Below are 21,576 nucleotides of genomic sequence, written 5' to 3'. Positions count from 1 at the left end.
TCACAAAATTAAAATCCACAAGTCTTTCCATGGAAGTTGCAAGCATTCAATAGACTTCAGAATTCCAAAAACAGATTCTGCAAGTATAAGTGTTGTCTAGATGTTGATAGATTCCTGGTGCTCTCTGTTCTGCTATCTTCCCCCAAATCTCCACCTACGTTTTTAAAGGATGTTTTGCTGGATATTCAGAGAATAGTTACTATATTCTAGATTGGCAGTTACATTCTTTTGTCCTTTTAACTGTCATTCTGTTATGTCCTGGCTTCTTTTGTTTCTGTTGAGAAATTTGCTGTCAGTCATACTGTTTCTTTGAAGGTCCCCTGATTTTTTTTTTATGAATTTTCTCTTCCTTTACTCCTTCCTTTGATAACTTGATTACAATATCTCAGGTATGGTTTTCTTTGAGTATATTCTTCTTGGAGTTGGCAGATTATCTTGAATCTCTGAATTGATTTCTTTTGTCAGTTTTGTTAAAACTCTGTTATTCTCTCATTGAATATTGCTTATATCTCTTTCTCTTGTCTGGGACCTTGGTTACATATATATTAGACATTTTGAGCATGTCTTCCATTTCTCTTAAACTTCTCCAACTCTTTCCTATAGTCTGCTATAATCCTATAGTCTGCTGTGTCCAATTTGCCATAACCAAAATACTGAAATCTTAATTTCATATATTGTATTTTTCAGTTCTAGAATGTACATTTAATTATTTTTATAGATCATAATTCATTGGTGAAATTTTCCATTTTACCAATTTTGTCCATTTTTTCCTCTGGTTTCTTTAGTATGTTACTCAGAATTATTTAAAATTATTGTCCTTGTGTGTGAACTCTCTTACTGGATCATTTGTGGATCTGACTCTTTCTAGTTTTCTCTTCATTATTGGTCATATATTTGACACTCAGCATATTTAGGAATTTTTTATTGCATGCCAGACCTTACGTATGAAAAAAACCATAGTCTCCGGACAGTGGTACCTTCCTGACAAGGTTCCCATATTCTTTCTGTTGCTCAGATGACTTCTTTCTTCCAGTTTATCAGGAGTTCATGTGTTAAAGTTTAATAGAACTGTTCGTATCCTTTGCCCTGTTGGGATTTTTTCTTTCTTTCTTTCTTAAATTGAGAACCTAGTGAGTATCTGTTTTGGTAACCATGAAAGATTGTTGGAGACTCACCTCTACAGAGATTCCCAGTAGAGCTTTCGAGTCTGCTTACTTACAGTGCTTCGAAATCTGACAAGGTACAAAGAGAGAATTTCTTTGGGGCACCTGGCTGGCTCAGTTGGTAGAGCATGCGACTCTTGATCTTCAGGGTTGTGAGCTTGAGCCCCATGTTGGGTGTAGAGATTACTTAAAAATAAAATTAAAAAGAGAGTGAGTTCATTGATGTCAGATGTCCCTTTCCAAAGTATGACCAGCTCCTTATGTATCTTTCCAGAAGTATTCTATTAGTCCTCTTCAAGTTTTTTCACCCACTGCAGAACTTATGAAATGAAGATCTCATGTGATAGTAGCTTAGAGCAAAAAAGTCAGTTGCTGTGGTTGTATTAGGAGGCCCTAAGACATCTTCAGTTTGAAGAACATTAGAGACCTTGCAATAATGATATAACTTAACTCCAAGAGAATTTTGTTGTATTATTTGTATTTTAAAATCACATTTTGTTAATGAAAATATCTTAAGATGTTAATTTTGGGGGGTTTTAGATTTTAAAGTTGTGATACAGTTTTGAATCAAAGTGGTAGAGCATAATGTGGTCAACAACTACTTGAAAATATTTTTCACTTTATGAGGACAGGATACTTTTAACAAATTGAAAAGAATTCTCTCTGATCAAAAAAGCTTTTAATACGTTTTGTACCAAAAATTCAAGGAATAGCATTTTCTGTGTTCTTTTTAAAAGTGATAAAATTTTCAGTTCTGTGGACCTCATCCAAAAGGATTTTATAGCCATTGATACTTCTTATTTAAGCTTGATGTTATACTGCATATTGAAATTTTAATGATTGTTTGCATGTGTGTGTATGAGAATGACATCACTGTAACATGTTCGAAAAGTTGGATTCATAGAATTTTTGACTGATAAGGACTTAATTTTATAGATTATTCAGGTGAAGCTCCAGAATATTTAAGTTACCTACTCAAGGTCTTACAGATAATTAGTGGGAAATTTGTTTTTTTTTTTTTTTTTAGTGGGAAATTTGAAACCAGAACTGAGGCTTCCTTTCTCCAAATGTTTTTTAAATCGGGTTTGATAATGGTAGACAAATATATGCTGGTTATTATAGAAATTTTTTAATACCTAATTATTTTTTAAAAATAGATAAATTGTGGTATAAATGTTTTATTGAAGTTCTTTTTATTACATTCTTAAGATTATTATCACAGCATTTCACAGTTTTTAATTTTTATTTTTTATAGAGCTGGAAAATATTTAAGTCTCAACAAATGAATTCCACACTTGAACTTTGCCGCATTCCTGTGCCACCTCCTCCTTTAGAAAACTGATCTTAGAACAGAGGTAAAATGATGGAAGTTAACTTTTTAAATTTAAGAATGAATTTTCCATACAATTAGACATGTTAGAATTTTTGGTTATCTTTGGTGGGTAGCTTCTATTTATTTAGCAGTTTTACCCAAGAGACTTCAAATAATCACATCTTAATGATTGCATTTGAGTTTTACTTTTTTTTGTTGTCATTGTTTTAAAGGTTTTATTTATTTACTCATAAAACACAGAGACACAGGCAGAGGGAGAAGCAGGCTCCCTGTGGGGAGCCCAGTGCGGGACTTGATCTCAGGACCCTAGTATTATGACCTGAGCCAAAGGCAGATGCTCAACCACTGAGCCACCCAGGTGCCCATGAGTTTTACTCTTGAAAGTATTTCCTTAATAGTTGTGCCTTTTAACCTTGTTGCCTAATCTTTACAGTTACTGAATAATTGAATGTACTCAGCATAATCATATTATGTAGCTAGACTGAGATTAGTGCTGTCCAATAGAATTTCTGTGATGATGTCCATGATCTGTATCTGTGTTCTCCAGTATGGGAGACAATAGTTGCATGTAGCTACTAAGCCCTTGAAATGTAGCTAGTGCAAGTAAGGAATTAAATCTTTAAATTTTATTTTATTTTAATTAATTTAAATTTAAATACCCATATGTAGCTAGTGGTACCATATTGAATGGTGCAGCCTTAGGTTTTTTCTTAGAGAAATTGGTATTTACAATAACCACACATCTTGAATGCTTAAATTTCTGAATTATATCTTGAAATATTTTCATAGTTGTTGGCCTTGTTTGAAAATTTGCAGTAGCAAAACCAGTTTTTACTCTTTCATATGTTTTCCTGATAAATGTATAGCTTTGTTTATCCAATAATTTTGGTCTACTGGAAACCCTTGAGAGCAGTTTTCATAGTTTTTCTCATTGATGTGTTAATTTATTTAATTTAAAAAAACAACCCTTTGAGAAAAATAAAATGAGATGAAAATAGGCAAACCATAAGAGACACTGAACTCTAGGAAACATATTGAGGGTTGCTAGAGGAGAAATGAGTAGGAGGATGGGGTAACTGGGTGATGAGCGGTAAGAAGGGCACTGGGTGTTATGTGCAACTGATGAATCACTAAATTCTACCCCAGTAACTAATAATACAGTATATGTTAACTAAATTGAATTTAAATAAAGAATTTAAAAAAAACCTCTGGCATAGGTTCTTACATTATACCCCTTTTATAAATAAGGAATTGAATTAGGCCATAAATCAGTAAAAGTTAATAATAATATAATTAATAAATTAACTTTCCCACATATATAGCTTGTAGGTCATGGAATTGGAATTCAAACTCAGGCAGCCTAGAGCCCATACTCTTAATGTTAGGCTCTACTGCCTCTTATAATCTTATTTCTATAAATTGGTAATTTCCAAAAAAAAAATACATGTTAATGTCAGCTAAGACACAATTTCTATCTATGTAGGCATTGGAAAGCATATTGTACTCAGATGGATACGGTAAGTTTGTTTACTGGCAAGTAGTTATTGACTTCAAGATCATGTTCCAGCAGTTTATTATTTTGTTCATTATTTTATATTCAGGGCTTGCTAATAAATTGCCATTACCATGGTCACCAAAAAGATAATTATTTTTGTGATTTTTTTTTTTTTTTTTTTTTTTTTTACTTTGTTAAATACTGAGAGGCAGTATGACCTGAGTTGAACTATATGTTGGGATAGCAGCTTGATTTTTGCTTTTAAGATTTTAATTTTTTTAAAAAGTAATCTAGGCCTAGCATGGGGCTCAAACTTGTGACCCTGTGATCGAGAGTCACATGCTCTACTGACCAAGCCAGGTACCACTTGATTTTTGCCTTTTTTTTTTTTTTTTTAATATTTTATTCATTTACTCATGAGAGACACACACACAGAGAGGGGCAGAGACACAGGCAGAGGGAGAAGCAGGCTCCATGCAGGGAGCCTGATGTGGGACTCGATCCCGGGATTCCAGGATCACACCCTGAGCCAAAGGCAGACAATCACCACTGAGCTACCCAGGCATCCCTGATTTTTGCTTTTTAATATAGTTTTTATATCCCAGGTAATGGGATGGGCATAATATATAGTAGGAAAAAATCTTAGGAATTATATATTGTATAGTTAAATAAAAAGAAAACTTATAGTACATTTATCACTATGCTCACAGCTGTCTCTAGATACTAAGATACTGAGAATAGCAGAAATCTATATTTATAAAATTTTCTGTAATCAGTAGTATTCTGTTTTCTTTTCTTTTTTTTTTTTAATTTTTATTTATTTATGATAGTCACAGAGAGAGAGAGAGAGGCAGAGACACAGGCAGAGGGAGAAGCAGGCTCCATGCATCGGAAGCCCGACATGGGATTCGATCCCGGGTCTCCAGGATCGCGCCCTGGGCCAAAGGCAGGTGCCAAACCACTGCGCCACCCAGGGATCCCTAGTATTCTGTTTTCTTTTTTTTTTTTTTTTTTAGTATTCTGTTTTCAAATAAAGGTGCTAAAATATATTTTTAGAATTTTAGATGTAGTAAGTAATTTATCCTTGTAGAAAACTGAAACCCAGAGAGTTTAAGTGATTTGCCCAAGGTCACCTAAGCAGTGTGGTTCATCGATTCAACAAATACACATAAATACCTGTCATAAGTCCAGATACCATTATTGTATGCTTGGTAGCTTTGAGTGCATAGTGAACACTCAAATGTGAGCAAAACAGAAGTGGACTAGTTTTCATGTAACTCACGTCTGGTGGGGAAGATAGACAATAAGTAATAAGGTCTAAGAATTTGCAAGGTACAAAATGCAAAGCACTAGGAAGGAAATGAACCATGTTTGTTGGAATGTAAAATACTAAAAAAGAGAGAAAGGGATGCTATTTAAAGTGGTCAAGACAGGCCTGCTGAGACTAAGAGGACTGAAAAAAAGCCAGCTCTTGGGATCCCTGGGTGGCTCAGTGGTTTAGTGCCTGCCTTCGGCCTGGCACATGGTCCTGGAGTCCCAGGATCGAGTCCCACATCGGGCTCCCTGGATGGGGCCTGCTTCTCCCTCTGCCTGTGTCTCTGCCTCTCTCTCTCTCTCTCTCTCTCTCTCTCTCTCTCTCTCTCTCATGAATAAATAAAATCTTAAAAAAAAAAAAAAGCCAGCTCTTTAAATATCACACAATCTAAATATCTATACAGAATCCCTGGGGTGAAGGGGTGCATGAAGCTATGGGAAAACAGAAAGGAGATTATGGCCAGGACATAGAAAGCTGTGAGGGGAGTGAGTAGTATGAGCTATAAGAAAGGAGCCAAGGTACATTTTTCAACTGTTGTTTTTAGAATAGTCATTAAATTAAAATCTGAGTTCTGCTAGTTAAACTGTGTTACCTTGTTTGGGTCATTTGACCTCTTTACACTTTAATTTTCTTATCTGTTATTGGAGAATAATAGAGGCTATATTATAGTATATAGTATCAGGAAAATTAAGTATATAATTCTTGTAGCAAACATTTTATAGTAGTTTCTTTGTTATAAGATCTAAGTATGGGACACCTGAGTGATTCAGTTGGATAAGCGTCTGCCTTCAGCTCAGGTCATAATCCTAGTCAGGCTACCTGCCCCACAGGGAGTCTGCTTTCCCTCTGCTCCTCTTCTCCACTCATTCTCAATCTCTCTCTCTAAAATAAATAAATAAAATCTTTAAAAAAAAAAATAGGGCACCTGAGTGGTTCATTCAGTTGGGCATCTGCCTTTGGCTTGGGTCATGATCCCCACTGAGCCCTGCATCAGTCTCCGTGCCCAGTGGGGAGAGCCTGCTTCTCCCTCTCCCTCTTCCCCTGGCTAGTGCTCTCTCACACATTCCCATCAAATAAATAAATAAAATCTTTAAAAATATATATATAAGTAAGTCTTCTTATCTTACAAGATGCCCATCATTTACCTTTGGTAGTTTAAATGCATAATGCTATCCTCATGTTCTGTGCTTTTTTCTTGCAGAGATAAAAAAGAAATAGAGTGTAGAAGAAGATGCTGGGATCTGAACGTGGTGTTGTGGAAGAATGGTTATCAGAATTCAAGGTAAATTGGATTGGGGATAAGAATGTGTCCTAGGGCTCTATATGTCAGTAATTCAAACAGGAATATATGTTCTATGGAGAAACTGAAATATGAAGTGAAAATGACAAAATATGAAATAATGTATTTTTATACTTGTGACTCTTTAAAAAGGCATTAGGTAATAATGACTAGAAAGTAATATGTAAAAATGAAAATATTTGTTAGGATTGATGAGGGGGTATGTGAATTTTTAAATACATTCCATAAAAGAGGAGAAGCTTCCAAGCTTTAATAAGGCACAGACATAGGATTTGTGCCTTATATTTTTATTTCCTGTAATTAAAAATCACTCATTGATTTGATTTAAAACTACATAATTTCTGAATACCATAGAAATAAATGTTCTATAAACATTAAATGCAAGAATTAAACTATATCCTATACTTATTTTTTTTAGAGTAGATTAGTTTAAGGTGACCCATTTCAGCAAATCTTGGTATAATGTGTGATTTCTAATCATTTTTCATGGCTGAGTAGTTTGAAGAACTGTATACTATAACATTCTGGCTTTTGTTTTATTAACTCTCATGGTTATTTCTTGTATTATTTTTATTTTTCTTAGTTGACTCTATCATAAATCTTTTCAAGAAGGACTCAGGTAAAATAAATTTCCTGACTTCCAGATATTAAGTTTGCTTTTGATTTCCTTTGATGTTTTTTTAGGCATTACCTGACACTCAGATCACCAATTATGCAGCAACTTTACACCGGAAAAAAACCCTGGTACCAGCTCTCTATAAAGTTATTCAGGATTCGAATAATGAGGTAGGAAAGTTCATAAGAAAAATAATTTCAACGTAGTGAGATGAAATAATGTGTACTAAAACACATATGTAAGTTTTGTAGTTTTCCCTCCTCTTTTTTTTTTTTTTTTAAATTCTTCTCATGGGACTGGAAAACTTTGTTTCTGCCATGTTTCATTCCGGTAGTTGCTTTGTCTTTCCCTTTGCCCTCCCTCTTACTATTTTAAATATTTTGATCAGATTTGTTTCTGTTGAGGACTATATGTTTTGATTCTTGATTTGAGAGACCATCATCTCAATAGATTACTTACTTAATTTGAGACTTTTCTTTGTTTCCTGTTTGGAATGTTTCCTTTTTTGGAATCCAGATTTTAGCCAAACACTGATTCAGATTTTTTTAAGTATTGTTTACAGTTATCCTATTGACAATATAGAACTATGTATATTACTGTAATCTGTGAACTCAAATGGGTGACTTGAAATGATGCTGCTAGTAAATTTAGCTTGAAATGATTGGAGGAGAAAGCACTATTTAGCATGAATAGTCAAGATTAGTAAACTTAAAAGTTTCCTGTTACTCAACTTTGTGATAGAAGGGGGGAAACTGCAGCTATTGAATCTATATGTTAACTTATGCAAAATACACACATTATCTTTCCATTAACACAATAGTATGACATACAGTTTTATCACCACTGGATTCATGTATGCTTTAAAATGAAAATGGAAGGAACACACAGGAAAGTAGCTTCTTATCTTCCCAGATACAGCCTCCAAGAATGCCTCTGCTGTGTACTGGAGTGAGTTTGAAGAAGTTCAGGTAATCATCTCCTAACCAGCAGCTTAATTTAAAGTGTATCTTAATTTTTGTCCTATCACTAAAAGCTTGCTTATTGACCTCTTTCTTTCCTGTCTCCTAAACTTAGATTGGCTCTCAGTTAGGCTTGCATCTGTTGCTATTTGTAGCAGCAATTGCAGGATTCATTTGCTTCTTTTTCTCTTGCTGTGTATTTATGAATGTTTTATAACTTTAGGTGCTGTTTTATCTATCTATCTATCTATCTATCTATCTATCTATCTATCTATTCAAATCTTTTTTGGTTAGGAGTTTTCAAAATTCTGTTTGAATAATGAATGTGTGTATTTCCTACCCCTTGTTTTGCATTGTTTTAACATTTAAGCTTTGCTTATTAAAATTTGTTTTATGCTTTCTTAGATTGTAAGCTCTTCATGGGCAGTGGTCATATATTCTATATTTGTTACTTCCCTAGAATATATTTTGTCATGTACATAATGAAAACTTAGTAAATATTGATAAGAATAGTGAAACACAAAAAGACATTCTAAAATGCTGTCATTTTCATTAGAACTCACAAGTATATAAAAAAGATTGCTTTCTTTTTTCTTTTATACTTTAGAAGCTATGACATTAAAAAAGTTATTCACATTACTTTATACTGTAATACTTCTTAATACTCATGTATGAGACCTTATCATGGCTAGAAATGGGAAAATTACAGCTTGGGAGCTTCAGGCCCAGTAGAAGTCACTGTAATCATCCAGGTTCCAGAGCATATCTGTCTTTCCATATTTTCTCTTGTCAGATCATAAGGTTTTAACCATGTGGTCATATTTCAAAAAAGCAAAATGTTTAGCACTATAGCATCTCAAACCAATTCTGGACTTTAGTCCTAGAAGGAAACACCTTTTAGTCCTGATTTTATTATATTCTGAAACACAATCAACTGTTTTTATTTAGTTAACAGGAAATTATTTCAGAAAATTGTCACATGTCATATATAATATTAATTGAAACTTATGACAGTCTTATGAATGGTTTTGCTTTAAAGACTTTAAAAGTTCTTAAGAAAGTGTGTTTCCTAGTTTGGTATTAGATATTATGGCCAACCTGTACTACAGCTGAAGTTTTACTCTCTAGACCATCGTATAGTGTAATTCTCCTTTTCCTTGTTCCACATCCTTTGAACACTCTAGTAGTTCTTCCATTTCAAGGAGCCTTCCATCCAATCTATGAATCCTATCACTTTTTCATGATTTGATTCCCTTTTCTTCTTCCCTCACATATCTTGCTTCTCTTTTCACCCAGCTAAATTTTCATGGTACATCATAGTCTCTTTCCTTGCATACATTCTTAGGTCCTTTGCTTCTCATTCCATTAGTTCTTATTCTTGAGGAAAATCTCAACACTGGATAAAACCCAGGTATTTGTCTTCTTTAGGCTTGTACCGCAGCAGCTGAACATACTTGTAGAAATCAGCTGCAATAACAATTTTGTTGACTTTCTCCACTTTATATTTTATGTATTTATTTTTTGAGTAAAAGAGAGGGAATCACTAACAGACTCCAGCTCAATAGGGAGCCTACATTGGGCAGATGCAGGGCTCATCTCACAACTCTGAGATCATGGCCAGCCTGAGCCAAAATCAAGAGTTGGGTGCTTAACCAGCTGAGCCACCCAAGCACCCCTCGTTCTGCATTTAAAGTGAAGAAAGTCAGGGTGCCTGGGTGCTGGTTAAGCGTCTGACTCTTGATTTTAGCTCAGGTTGTGATCTCAGGGTCCTACAATTGAGCCCCAGATTGGGCTCCATGCTCGAAGGGGAGTCTGCTTGAGGATTCTCTCTTTCTCTTTGCCCCTTCCCCAGCTCTCTCTCTCTCTCTCTAAAATAAATACATTTAAAAAAATGCAGGACTAAAAATCTCAAATATTCATATAATACCACCTTGCAGTCTTCTTTTACTTTCTTGGTACACTGTCCCCACTGTGAATTTTAATTTTATACCTTCTCTTTGCTCATTAGTCTTACCCACCTTTCTCTCATCTTCACCTTGCTTTCTTTGTCATTAAAAAAGAAGATAATTGGGAGCTCTCTTATTTTCTCATTCATATCTATCACTCTACCAGCTTCTCAACCTATACTTTCCTGCCTTTTCTACTACGATGGATGAAGTGCCCCAGGTTATACCAAAGGCAGTCTTCCACATAGGGCTAGATCACATCTTCTCAAAGATTGTTCTTGCAATTATATCTTCTCTTTCCTTCAACATTGATTTCTGATCAAAAGTTATTGGATTGCCAGCTATTCATCCCTCCCCTTTTTAAATAAAGTGGAGTAAAAATTTTGGCAACTCTGTATTTCCTTGCTGTGTTTAATTAATATATAGTCTCTTAAGTGCCATTGTGGTTCTTGCTACTGAGAAAGGGAAGTTACAGTCTTTATAACAGAAACATTTTTTTTTTTAAAGATTTTGTTTATTTATTCATGGGAGATACAGAGAGAGAGGCAGAGACACAGGCAGAGGGAGAAGCATGTTCCACGCAGGGAGCCTGAAGAAACAAATTGTAATTGGGGCACCTGGCTGACTCAGTTGGTAGAGTGTGTGACTCTTAATCTCAAGGTCATGCGTTTGAGCCCCTTGTGTGGTGTAGAGCTTACTTAAAAATTAAAAAAAAAATTATAATAAAATTTAGAGACAGCAATTTTGGAGTCCTTACTAAAGAGAAAAATAGATTTGAAACACAGGTATATATTTTTAACTAATACATTCATGAGAGCAGCAATCTTTTTTTTAAAGTTTCGGTGGAATTCACCAGTGGACCATTGGGTTCTAGGTTTTGTTTTTGTTTTTAAGATTTTATTTATTTATTCATGAGTGACACAGGGAGGGGCAGAGGGAGAGGCAGGCTCCCTGCAGGGAGCCTGATGTGGTACTCAATCTCAGGACCCTGGGATCATGACCTGAGGCCAAAAGCTCTACCACCGAGCCACCTAGGTGTCAGGAGAGCAGCAATCTTGAATTTCCCAAAAGATCTGGCTGTTTTGTCAGTACTTTAAAAAGATGCCACCAGTTGGCTATTTTCAGAAGTTTGTTACTTCATTATTGACACTATGTGGAATATAGTATTTGTAATTAGATAATCCTCACCTCCCATTTTCCACCTTCATTCTAGTATAAAAAATGTGGTATAGTGGGGGCATCAACTTAATGTTTAGAAGACCTGAATTTTAAGTGTCTTCTTCTATCACTAACATCTGTGACTTTCTCGGCAAATTGTCTGACTAGTCTAGATTTCTGTGTAAGAGAAGAATTGGAATTTTCAAAAGATTTTTTTAAAATTTTTTTATTAATTTTTATTTATTTATGATAGTCACAGAGAGAGAGAGAGAGGGGCAGAGACACAGGCAGAGGGAGAAGCAGGCTCCATGCACCAGGAGCCCGACGTGGGATTCGATCCCGGGTCTCCAGGATCGCGCCCTGGGCCAAAGACAGGCGCCAAACCGCTGCGCCACCCAGGGATCCCTCAAAAGATTTTAAATATTATTGGAGCACCTGGTTGGCTTAGTCAGGAGGAACATGCAACTCTTAACATTGGGGCTGTAATTTCAAGCTCCATATTGGGTGTAGAGATTACGTAAAATTAGAAAAATCCTAAAAAAAGAAGAAAAAAAAAAACCCATGGTAGTGATTTCACATAAAGGGCTTAGTAGTTATTAGACAATAGGGTGTGTGTATGTGTAACTTTTTTTTTTAGCTTTCCTTAAGAGCTAAGCTTAACTATTATTAACTGTATGATTATTTTTAGCTTTTCTTAAGAGCTAAGCTTAACTATTATTAACTGTATGATTGGGTTTATTGACTTTAAATTTCCAGTTGTGAAAATAGTGACTTATTGTAGAGTGATTATTACAGACATATATAACTATATTCAAGCAGATTTCCAAATGTAAGTGAATTACTTAATCATTCAGAATAAAGATAGGCATATAAATACTGAGTGATTGTTTTAAAATCTAGTATTAAATTTTAAACATTATAGTTTTATGTCAGTTTTTTATTTGCATTTTAAAATCATGTCCCGTTTTGTTTTATTTCAACAAAACCATTATAGATTGGCAGTACATGATTAGGAAAAAGGGAGAGGTTTATTTTAAACTAAACTAAACTCATTTAGTTCTCAAGGTTAATGAAGATCCTTGTAAGTCATATTCTGTGATATCATATGAAAAATTAAACACTGAAAAAGCTATTTCTGTATACTTGCCTCCTTTACAAAATCTTTCAAGTAAATATAATTTGTAGAATTTAAATCAGTCTTCAAATATAAAGTAATCCATTTGTTTTACTTGTATGTATTTTAATATTAGCTAGCTTTTTTTTTTTTTTTAAAGATTGTCTTTATTTATTCATGAGAGACACACACAGAGAGAGGCAGAGACACAGGCAGAGGGAGAAGGAGGCTCCATGCAGGGAGCCGGACATGAGACTTGATCCTGGGTCTCCAGGATCACACCCTGGGCTGAAGGCACGGCACTAAACCACTGAGCCACCAGGGCTGCCCTTAGCTAGCATTTTGGATGTCCAAATATTATACATTGCAAAATCCCTTTCTCAACTGAGTGGTATATAATTTTATTTAAACCATAGTCTAAGTTGAGATTTAAAGGTTATTTCCAACAAGAACATTTGAAGTTGTTTTCTTCCAATAGAAACTTTTTTAAATGGAGGGTAGTAAGGGCTAGTAATACTAGAAAATAAAACTTACTAAATATAAATGTAGTACATTGATTAAAAGACGAATTGTCTAATGTAATGGGTAGAGTGTATTAAAAATATCTTGATATCATATGGCACAAAATTCTTAGTAGATTGATCAGTTTAATATGTAGTCTTTGTACATAAATAGAGATTAGGCTTGCATCACACTGATTCAAAAATTCAGAAACTAATATTGAGAATATATTTTTAAAATATTACCCAAGTATATGTGCCTTTTAAAAAGTTACAGCCAAAAGAATGGAAATAGCTAATGCACTTTATTTTCCTTTTAGCTTCTGGAACCTGTCTGCCACCAGCTGTTTGAGCTCTATCGTAGCTCTGAAGTTCGACTTAAGAGGTTCACACTGCAGTTCTTGCCAGAATTGATGTGGGTTTATTTACGGCTTACTGTTAGCCGAGACAGACAGAGTAATGGTTGCATTGAAGCACTTCTGTTAGGAATTTACAATTTGGTAAGTTGAAAATGATAGTTTGGGAAATTTTAAGTATCTTTTATTTAAAATCTTCTGAGGTAATACTTAATGCTTAGGGGTGCCTGGGCATCTCGATCCATTGAGCATCAAGCTCTTGATTTTGGCTCAGGTCATGATCTCAGGGTCATGACATTGAGTGCCAAGTTGGACTCTACATTGAGTGTGGAGCTTGCTTGGGATTCTCTCCCTCTCTGCCCCTCATCCCTCCACTCTCATGCTCACACACACACTCTCTCTTTCTCTCTAAAAAAACAAACAAAAAAAGGAATAATTATAAAAAAATAAATGGAAAGTTCTACTGAATAATTTATTTAAATTAATATAATTGAGTACAGAGAGGCTTAATAAGTAATTGCTGATAATGGCATTTTATAAAGCAGGCGAAACTATTGTAATTGATAGTGGTGTTAATATGTTGTGACAACTCTTTAAATTACTTTATTTGGGATGCCTGGGTGGTTCAGTGGTTGAGCGTCTGCCTTTGGCTAAGGGCATGATCCCAGAGTCCTGGAATTGAGTCCTACATTGGGCTCCCTGCATGGAGCCTGCTTCTCCCTCTGCCTGTGTCTCTGCTTCTCTGTCTCTCATTAATAAATAAATAAATAAAATATTTAAAAATAAATAAATAGGAACGCCTGGGTGGCTTAGCGGTTGAGCGTTTGCCTTCAGCTCAGGGCATGATCCTGGAGTCTGGGATTGAGTTCCTGTGTCGGGATCCCTTCATGGAGCCTGCTTCTTTCTCCCTCTGCCTAAGTCTCGGCCTCTCTCCTGTGTCTCATGAATAAATAAATAAAATCTTTTAAAAAATAAATAAAAATAAATAAATAAAATTTATTTGACCAATGTTTATGAATGTGCTGCATTTAAAATTTTTGAAATTATTTTTAATGATCATTTGCTAATATGTTATATATCCTTGATACTGTATTGTTTGAAACACTTTTTTAAGAGATTCTTAAGTACCTTAAGCATTTTTTCCCTAGTGTCCAGTTAGAACATTGGTACTAAAACTCCTGCTCTTTGAAGTCTTATGTTCTATGTATTTAGTACTCATTAAATAAGCATTCCACATAATAAAAATTAAGTTTAATAGTTGAGAGGTAATAAAGTATCTCACAAAACATTGAGTCTCACAGTAAATAAATTTTCTTCTCTACCGCTGTTCTCTCCTTGAAGTATTATCCCTTAAAAAATCATTAGAAAACATTTCAATCACTGGAACATATATCTGAAGGAAGCAGTGTGGCCTTTGGAATCACTTGTATTTTGTTTAAAACCAGGCATTGTTCTTTATTGGGTGCTTTAAATTCTGGCAAGCTACTTAATATCTTGACTTCAGTTGCCTTATCTGTAAAACAGAAAAAACATTGTTAGAATTAAAAATAATTAGAATCTAGATGTTGCCTGGGTGCTTAATAAATGTCATTAGCAGTAATTGTAGTAGTATCAAAATTAGGGGTGAGTTTTTTTTTTTTACATGAAAAGCTGGTCCAGGCATAACATTTTCTGTTTCACTAACTTGCCTGATTATTTTTTCTTTTAAAGCAGGAAAATTGTTTCATATACTACTCTCTTCTCTAGTATTTAGCATAGACACTTAGTAGATGTTTGTTTTGTTAATAATTGAATTTAGTGGTTTACCATATGTTGAAAATTAAGCTATCTTTGATTTGTTTAATAAAACTCAGTAGTGGGACAAATGAAGCAAAATATTTTTATAGCGGAACGCTGACAAGTTCTTGACTGTGCTTGTTGGTGCTATAGTTTAATTATCTTTTAGTATCTCAGAAATAATGCCTATATAAGTGCTCAGTTATATGTCAGAAATGTAACCTCAGGCTTCTGTCTTCTTCTAATTCCCTGTGTTCTCACTTCTCTGTGGCTCTCAACTTTTTTTTACTGCACTGGGTTTCTTTTATATATTTATTTCTCTTTCTTTCTTTCTTTCTTTCTTTCTTTCTTTCTTTCTTTCTTTCTTTCTTTCTTTCTTTCTTTCTTTCTTTCTTTCATTTTATTTATTCATGAGAGACACAGAGAAAGGCAGAGACATAGGTAGAGGGAGAAGCAGGCTCCCTTCAGGGAGCCTGATGTGGGACTTGATCCCAGGATTCAGGGATCATGACCTGAGCCAAACACAGATACTCAACCACCGAGCCACCCAGGTGTCCCTTCTCTTTCTTTTCTTTCTCTCTCTAGAACTTCCCTTGCTTCACATAGCTGCAGGGGAAGTTTTTATTACCCTAAGCTTAAACATATTGCAGAACACCCTTTTTCAGAGATATATACAAATATAGACAAAGTTTATTTGGTTTAATTTGAAATTTAGGAATAAAAATTAAAGTTTTATTGCCTAACTTAAATGAGGTCCATTCATCTTACTATAGACTTTCTGTGAGGCATAATGGCCCACTAGTCAACTAGTTTGACTATAAAGTAGCAAAAGGACCTCCCTAAGGAATCGTTAAACCCACTTCCCTGCAAAATTAGAGACATGGCCATTGTTCACATATAATTGGTACTCTCCTGTGACATATTAAACTCAGAAATGAGCCCTACAGGGAGGTTCTTTGGGTTTGTATTCTGTTGAGATGTTTTTATTGTTTCTTCCTTCTGTGGTGTGAACTACTCAGTCTCTCACTAACCTTCCTTTTAGGTCCACTAACGGTGGGAGGGGGCAGCCTTTTATCTCTGGATTCTATGCTAGTTATGTATACTAATATGAGTTGTAAAAGAAACAGACAAAAATGAGGCAGTAGAGAAAAGGAGTGATGCCAGAGGATCATTTCATGTCTCTATTTGCTAGCATCTATAGGCAGATTTATATTGATACCTGTAGGTGCAATATTGATACCTGGAGGTGCCAGAGACTGTAAAAATGAAGGACACCATTGTCCTTTTCATTGAAAGATAAAATGCTTTAAAAAAAAATAAAGATTTTATTTATTTATGAGAGACACAGAGAAAGAGAGAGGCAGAGACACAGGCAGAGGGAGAAGCAGGCTTGACGTGGGACTCGATCCTGGGTCTCCAGGATCACGCCCTGGGGTGAAGGCAGCTCTAAACCACTGAGCCACCCGGGCTGCCCAATAAAATGCTTTTAAGAGAAAATAAAGGGAGTGTCTGGATGGCTCAGTCAGTTAAGCATCTGCCTTTGGCTCGGTCATGGCCCGGGTTCCCAGGTTAGAGCCAGTATTGGGCTCCTTGCCAGAAGGGAGTTTGCTCCTCCTTCTCCATCTGCTGGTCCTGCTTGTGCTCACTTGTGTTCTCTCTCTCTCTCTCTCTGTGTGTGTGTCAAATAAGTAAACACTATCTGAAAGAAAGAAAGAAAAGAAAAGAATAATTTTCAGTAAAAATTATCTAAATACAGGGGACCTCTGGGTGGCTCACGGGTTTAGCGCCTGCCTTTGGCCCAGGGTGTGATCCTGGAATCCCGGGATCGAGTCCCATGTCGGGCTCCCGGCATGGAGCCTGCCTCCCCTCCTCCTGTGTCTCTGCCTCTCTCTCTCTCTCTCTCTCTCTCATAAATAAATCTTTAAAAATTTTTTTAAAAATTGTCTAAATATGAACTTAATCACTGGAACTAATATCATGTTAATATGTAGCTTACTCAGGTCATTAATGTTTTGCTGAATAATTGTTTCTTTTAGTCAAGATTCATTTTTTTTTTAAAGATTTTATTTATTCATTCATGATAGAGAGAAAGAGGCAGAGACACAGGTAGAGGGAGAGGCAGGCTCCATGCCGGGAGCCTGATGTGGGACTCGATCCCGGGATTCCAGGATCGCACCCTGGACCAAAGGCAGGCGCCAAACCGCTGAGCCACCCAGGGATCCCAAGATTCATTCTTTTAGTCAAAATATTGTTTTTCTTATTTAGTAAGTGTATATCTTGGCTAAAACATATCATCTGTTTAACTCAGATCTAGTCACTTGTAATCTTCCTGTCCTGTTCGTATATTTAACATGAAAATCAGTTTGTGTCCTTGCTTAGTGTCTCTTCTGTCACATTGCATTTGATTTAGCTACAGTATTGCTCTTCATATCTCTCAAAGGGTAACTCAATTACTAAACTGTGTAAATTTGGTTAAAAAAGATACACTAGGGTAGTATTTTTTATATATTACTGTTTTAAAAATATTCCTTGGTTGCCATGATATATTTGGTAAATTAAGAAAGAAATTATTTCTTTTTTTTAAGAAATTATTTCTTATAATATAGTCTTATAATTATTTATCTTTGTATATTATTTTTTAACTATAGGAAATTGCTGATAAAGATGGAAACAATAAAGTTCTATCTTTTACTATCCCTTCCTTATCCAAGCCTTCAATATACCATGAGGTAAGTAAGATTGGAAAGATAGAATTATTTTAAATTATATTGAATAAGAGATGAAAGTTTCTTACCAGAGATAAATGCTCCTAACACATCTTCATTGATTTCCTTCTTAAAAGTAAGTGCTACTTACTTAAAAAGTAAGCTCTTATCAAAAGAGGCAGAAAATAATTAATGGAAGATTTTCCTCTAGCTCTTGTTTATTTCTTTTTTATTCTTCCACCACTATCATTTTCAATTTTTTTACTCTTTTGTGAATTCTTAAAGATTTAATTTAAATTAAATTTAATCTTTAATTTTTTAAAGTTTCCCATGTTAATTAGAAATCTGTTAGAAATTTTTTTTTTTATTTTTTAGGGAAATGTCTACTCAGGATATTAACACTGAATTATTTCCATTTAAAGGAGTCTATAATTGATGCATTTTAGCTATTCATTAACATTATGCTTCTGAGTTTTGCTTATATTTATTTTTTTGGAGAATTAAGAACACTGATAATCATATAGAAGAAAGACGACTGTGAGCTGAAATCCCAGATTTAAGGATATGTTATGAATCAAGCTTCTGGTCTGTAGTGACCTTAGTGTATAAAGTATAAGAAAAGCACTTAAACTTTATCAGTAGTCCAAAAATTATATTCCATTTTCTTTTTTTTTATTTTATTTTTATTTATTTATGATAGTCACACACACAGAGAGAGAGAGAGAGAGAGAGAGGCAGAGACATAGGCAGAGGGAGAAGCAGGCTCCATGCACCAGGAGCCCGACGTAGGATTCGATCCCGGGTCTCCAGGATCGCGCCCTGGGCCAAAGGCAGGCGCTAAATTGCTGCGCCACCCAGGGATCCCTATATTCCATTTTCTTTTCTTTTTTTTTTTTTTTTAATTTTTTATTTATTTATGATAGTCACAGAGAGAGAGAGAGAGAGAGAGAGAGAGGCGTAGAGACACAGGCAGAGGGAGAAGCAGGCTCCGCGCACCGGGAGCCCGACATGGGACTCGATCCCGGGTCTCCAGGATCGCGCCCTGGGCCAAAGGCAGGCGCCAAACCGCTGCGCCACCCAGGGATCCCCTATATTCCATTTTCTTATCAACAGATAGTATCCAGTTATCGCATAGCTTCATGCAGCTATTTATTTTCTTAGTTAATTCCCCTGGGACTTTGTTTTGTATTAGAATGCCTCCAATAGACTGGGCTCATTTAAGCATAGACGATTTCTGAGTAATAGATATTAAGTTCTGTGTATCATGTTATAAAATAAAATGGAGCATAGTAAGACACTTATGAATGGATGCTTCTAACTTCAGAAACATGAAATCAGTTGTCACCATTAAAGAAACATTTGATCACAGTCTTCAGTATTATTTGTTATATAACTCTGCAACCTTTTTTTAAAGTTTTTATTTTAATCCCAGTTAGTGCTATATTAGTTTCAGGTGTGCAGTGTAGTGACTCAGCAAACAGCAATTCCATACTCCATCCAGTGCTAATGATGATAAGTGTACTCCTTAATCCTCATTACCGGTTTAAACCATGCACCTTGCTTTCTTCATTATAGAATGGGATTAATGAGAGTATCCACCTACCTGAAGTCAGACAAACTGCAAAATTTAAATGCATAATCTCAAAACTGGTGTGTGTTCCGGAGTACAAACAATTGTAAAAATGGTGACTGAAAAACCTTCAGTCTTTCTAGCAACTTTTCATATTCTGTGTCCTAAATATAGATTGTAATCTTTCAAAAAACTAAAGCAGCGTATTTTTCGTTTTATATATTATATATAATTTCCAAAAAGAGCTATAGAATGTATATAATTGAAAAATGCAAAAGGTTTTAAATGAGAAGAAGAAATGGTCTTAAACTGCCTTCTAGTAAAACAAAATTAAGGGGATCCCTGGGTGGCTCAGCGGTTTGGTGCCTGCCTTTGGCCCAGGGTGTGATCCTGGACTCCCGGGATCGAGACCCACGTCGGGCTCCCGGCATGGAACCTGCTTTTCCCTCTGCCTGTGTCTCTGCCTCTCTCTCTCTATCATGAATAAAAATCTTAAAAAAAAAAAAAATTAAGTATCCTTACATGATATAGATCTTTACTTCATTTTAGAGACAATGTGTCTTTAAAAGATACTTTATTTTATTTTATTTTATTTTTTTGTAGCCCTCAACAATTGGATCCATGGCTTTGACAGAAGGGGCATTGTGTCAGCATGATCTCATCAGGGTTGTTTATAGTGATCTTCATCCTCAGAGGGAAACATTCACTGCACAAAACCGGTAATGCTCAAAACTGCAGGCAATAATAATTATTAATTTGTGTTTAATAGTTAACTATAATTACTTTGGTTCAGGTTTGATGAGGGAAGAGGCAAAAGGTTTAAAAGGTCATAGTAGTGAATACATTATAGTGGTGAAATACCTATCTATCTCATGCATGGTACTGTATATGGTCATCTTGTATAAAGCAATGTAAAATCTAAAAGTGTGGGCACAGAGCAGCTAAGCCAAGGTTTGTGTTCTAGCACTACACCTTAGAATCTCACTTTCTCAGGCAGTTTATCTACTCTCCATACTTTGCTTTCTTCATTGCAGAATGGGTTAATGAGAGCACCTACCTTCCTGAAGTTACATAGACTGCAAAGTTTGAATGCATGGTCCTCAAAACTTTCCTCACTTCTGACACCAACTGCAAGTTTGGGGGGGTTCCCACAACCACTTTACACTTGGATAACTCACTAGAAGGACTCAGGACTCTATGAAAGCTGTTATATTCAGAGTTAAGGTTTACTACAAGGGAAGGATGCAGATTACAGTCAGCCAAAGGGAGAGACTCCTAGGATAGAATCTAGAAGGTGCCAAATGCAGAGCTTCTGTTGTGCTGCTCACTGAAGGAGTTAGGATGCATTATCCTCCCAGCATCAGTGTGTGACAGAATGTACAGAGTCAAGCTCGGTGGCCATAGTTTTCACTGGCTCCATTATTGTAGGTATGACTGATTGGATTGATTGCTCACATGGTTGATCTCAGCCTCTAGGTTGATTGAGGCTGTGTGACTCAAAGCCCTACCCTAATCACATGGCATTTGTTTTTTTAAGATTTGTCTATTTTAGAGAGAATTAGCAGGGGGATGGACAGAAGGAGAGAGAGAAAATCCTCAAGCAGACTCTGTTGAGCATGGAGCCCAATACTGAGATCATGACCTGAGCCAAAATCAAGAGCCTGCCACAATCAACTGAGCCATCCAGGCACCCTATGGTGGTTGTTCCTAATGTGGCTAGCCCCTACCCTAAACAAAGACACTCCTGTCAGGTATGACAGAGGTTACTTACTCACAGAGGGCAAAGGCCAGACTTCTTTGGGCAAGGCCAAATTCTGTACTACACACAGGCCATGCCCTGGCCACTGGCTTAGGCTCTTTTTTTTTTTTTTTTTTTAAATTTTTATTTATTTATGATAGTCACACAGTGAGAGAGAGAGAGGCAGAGACACAGGCAGAGGGAGAAGCAGGCTCCATGCACCGGGAGCCCGACGTGGGATTCGATCCCGGGTCTCCAGGATCGCGCCCTGGGCCAAAGGCAGGCGCCAAACCGCTGCGCCACCCAGGGATACCTGGCTTAGGCTCTTTTAAACAAAAATAATCAGGTGTATCTGGGCATCTACTTTTAGTATAGCATTTATGTGACAGATATAGACAGCAGTATGATCATTAGGAATATGCCCAACATTTGAAGAGCCAGTGTAAGTTAGGAATAGATTTGAAGAAACAGTTTGTTCTCTAAAGCCACTATGTACATACATTTTCATATTTTGTACCATTTTGATTATTTT

The 21,576-nt window shown here is 35.7% G+C and overlaps 1 protein-coding gene across 8 annotated transcripts in view; it reads left to right on the top strand.

The window, feature by feature from the left end:
• Positions 1-21,576, top strand: part of HYCC2 (hyccin PI4KA lipid kinase complex subunit 2) — a 78,591-nt gene that overhangs the window by 22,237 nt on the left and 34,778 nt on the right. For 7 of the 8 annotated variants that reach the window (XM_055345215.1, XM_055345216.1, XM_055345218.1 and 4 more), the window contains 6 exons: positions 2,419-2,518; positions 6,508-6,588; positions 7,291-7,392; positions 13,220-13,399; positions 17,680-17,760; positions 19,910-20,025. In XM_055345215.1, coding sequence (XP_055201190.1) covers positions 6,538-6,588; positions 7,291-7,392; positions 13,220-13,399; positions 17,680-17,760; positions 19,910-20,025 — 530 coding nt within the window. In that variant the 5' untranslated portion in view covers positions 2,419-2,518; positions 6,508-6,537. Of the gene's footprint in view, positions 1-2,418; positions 2,519-6,507; positions 6,589-7,288; positions 7,393-8,134; positions 8,191-13,219; positions 13,400-17,679; positions 17,761-19,909; positions 20,026-21,576 lie in introns of those variants that run through there. The other variant, XM_055345219.1, reaches the window with a different exon arrangement.

Source organism: Nyctereutes procyonoides, unplaced genomic scaffold (assembly GCF_905146905.1).
Source record: "Nyctereutes procyonoides isolate TBG_1078 unplaced genomic scaffold, NYPRO_anot_genome, whole genome shotgun sequence".
Taxonomy (NCBI): Eukaryota; Metazoa; Chordata; class Mammalia; order Carnivora; family Canidae; genus Nyctereutes; species Nyctereutes procyonoides.
This window is presented reverse-complemented; position numbering and strand designations above follow the sequence as displayed.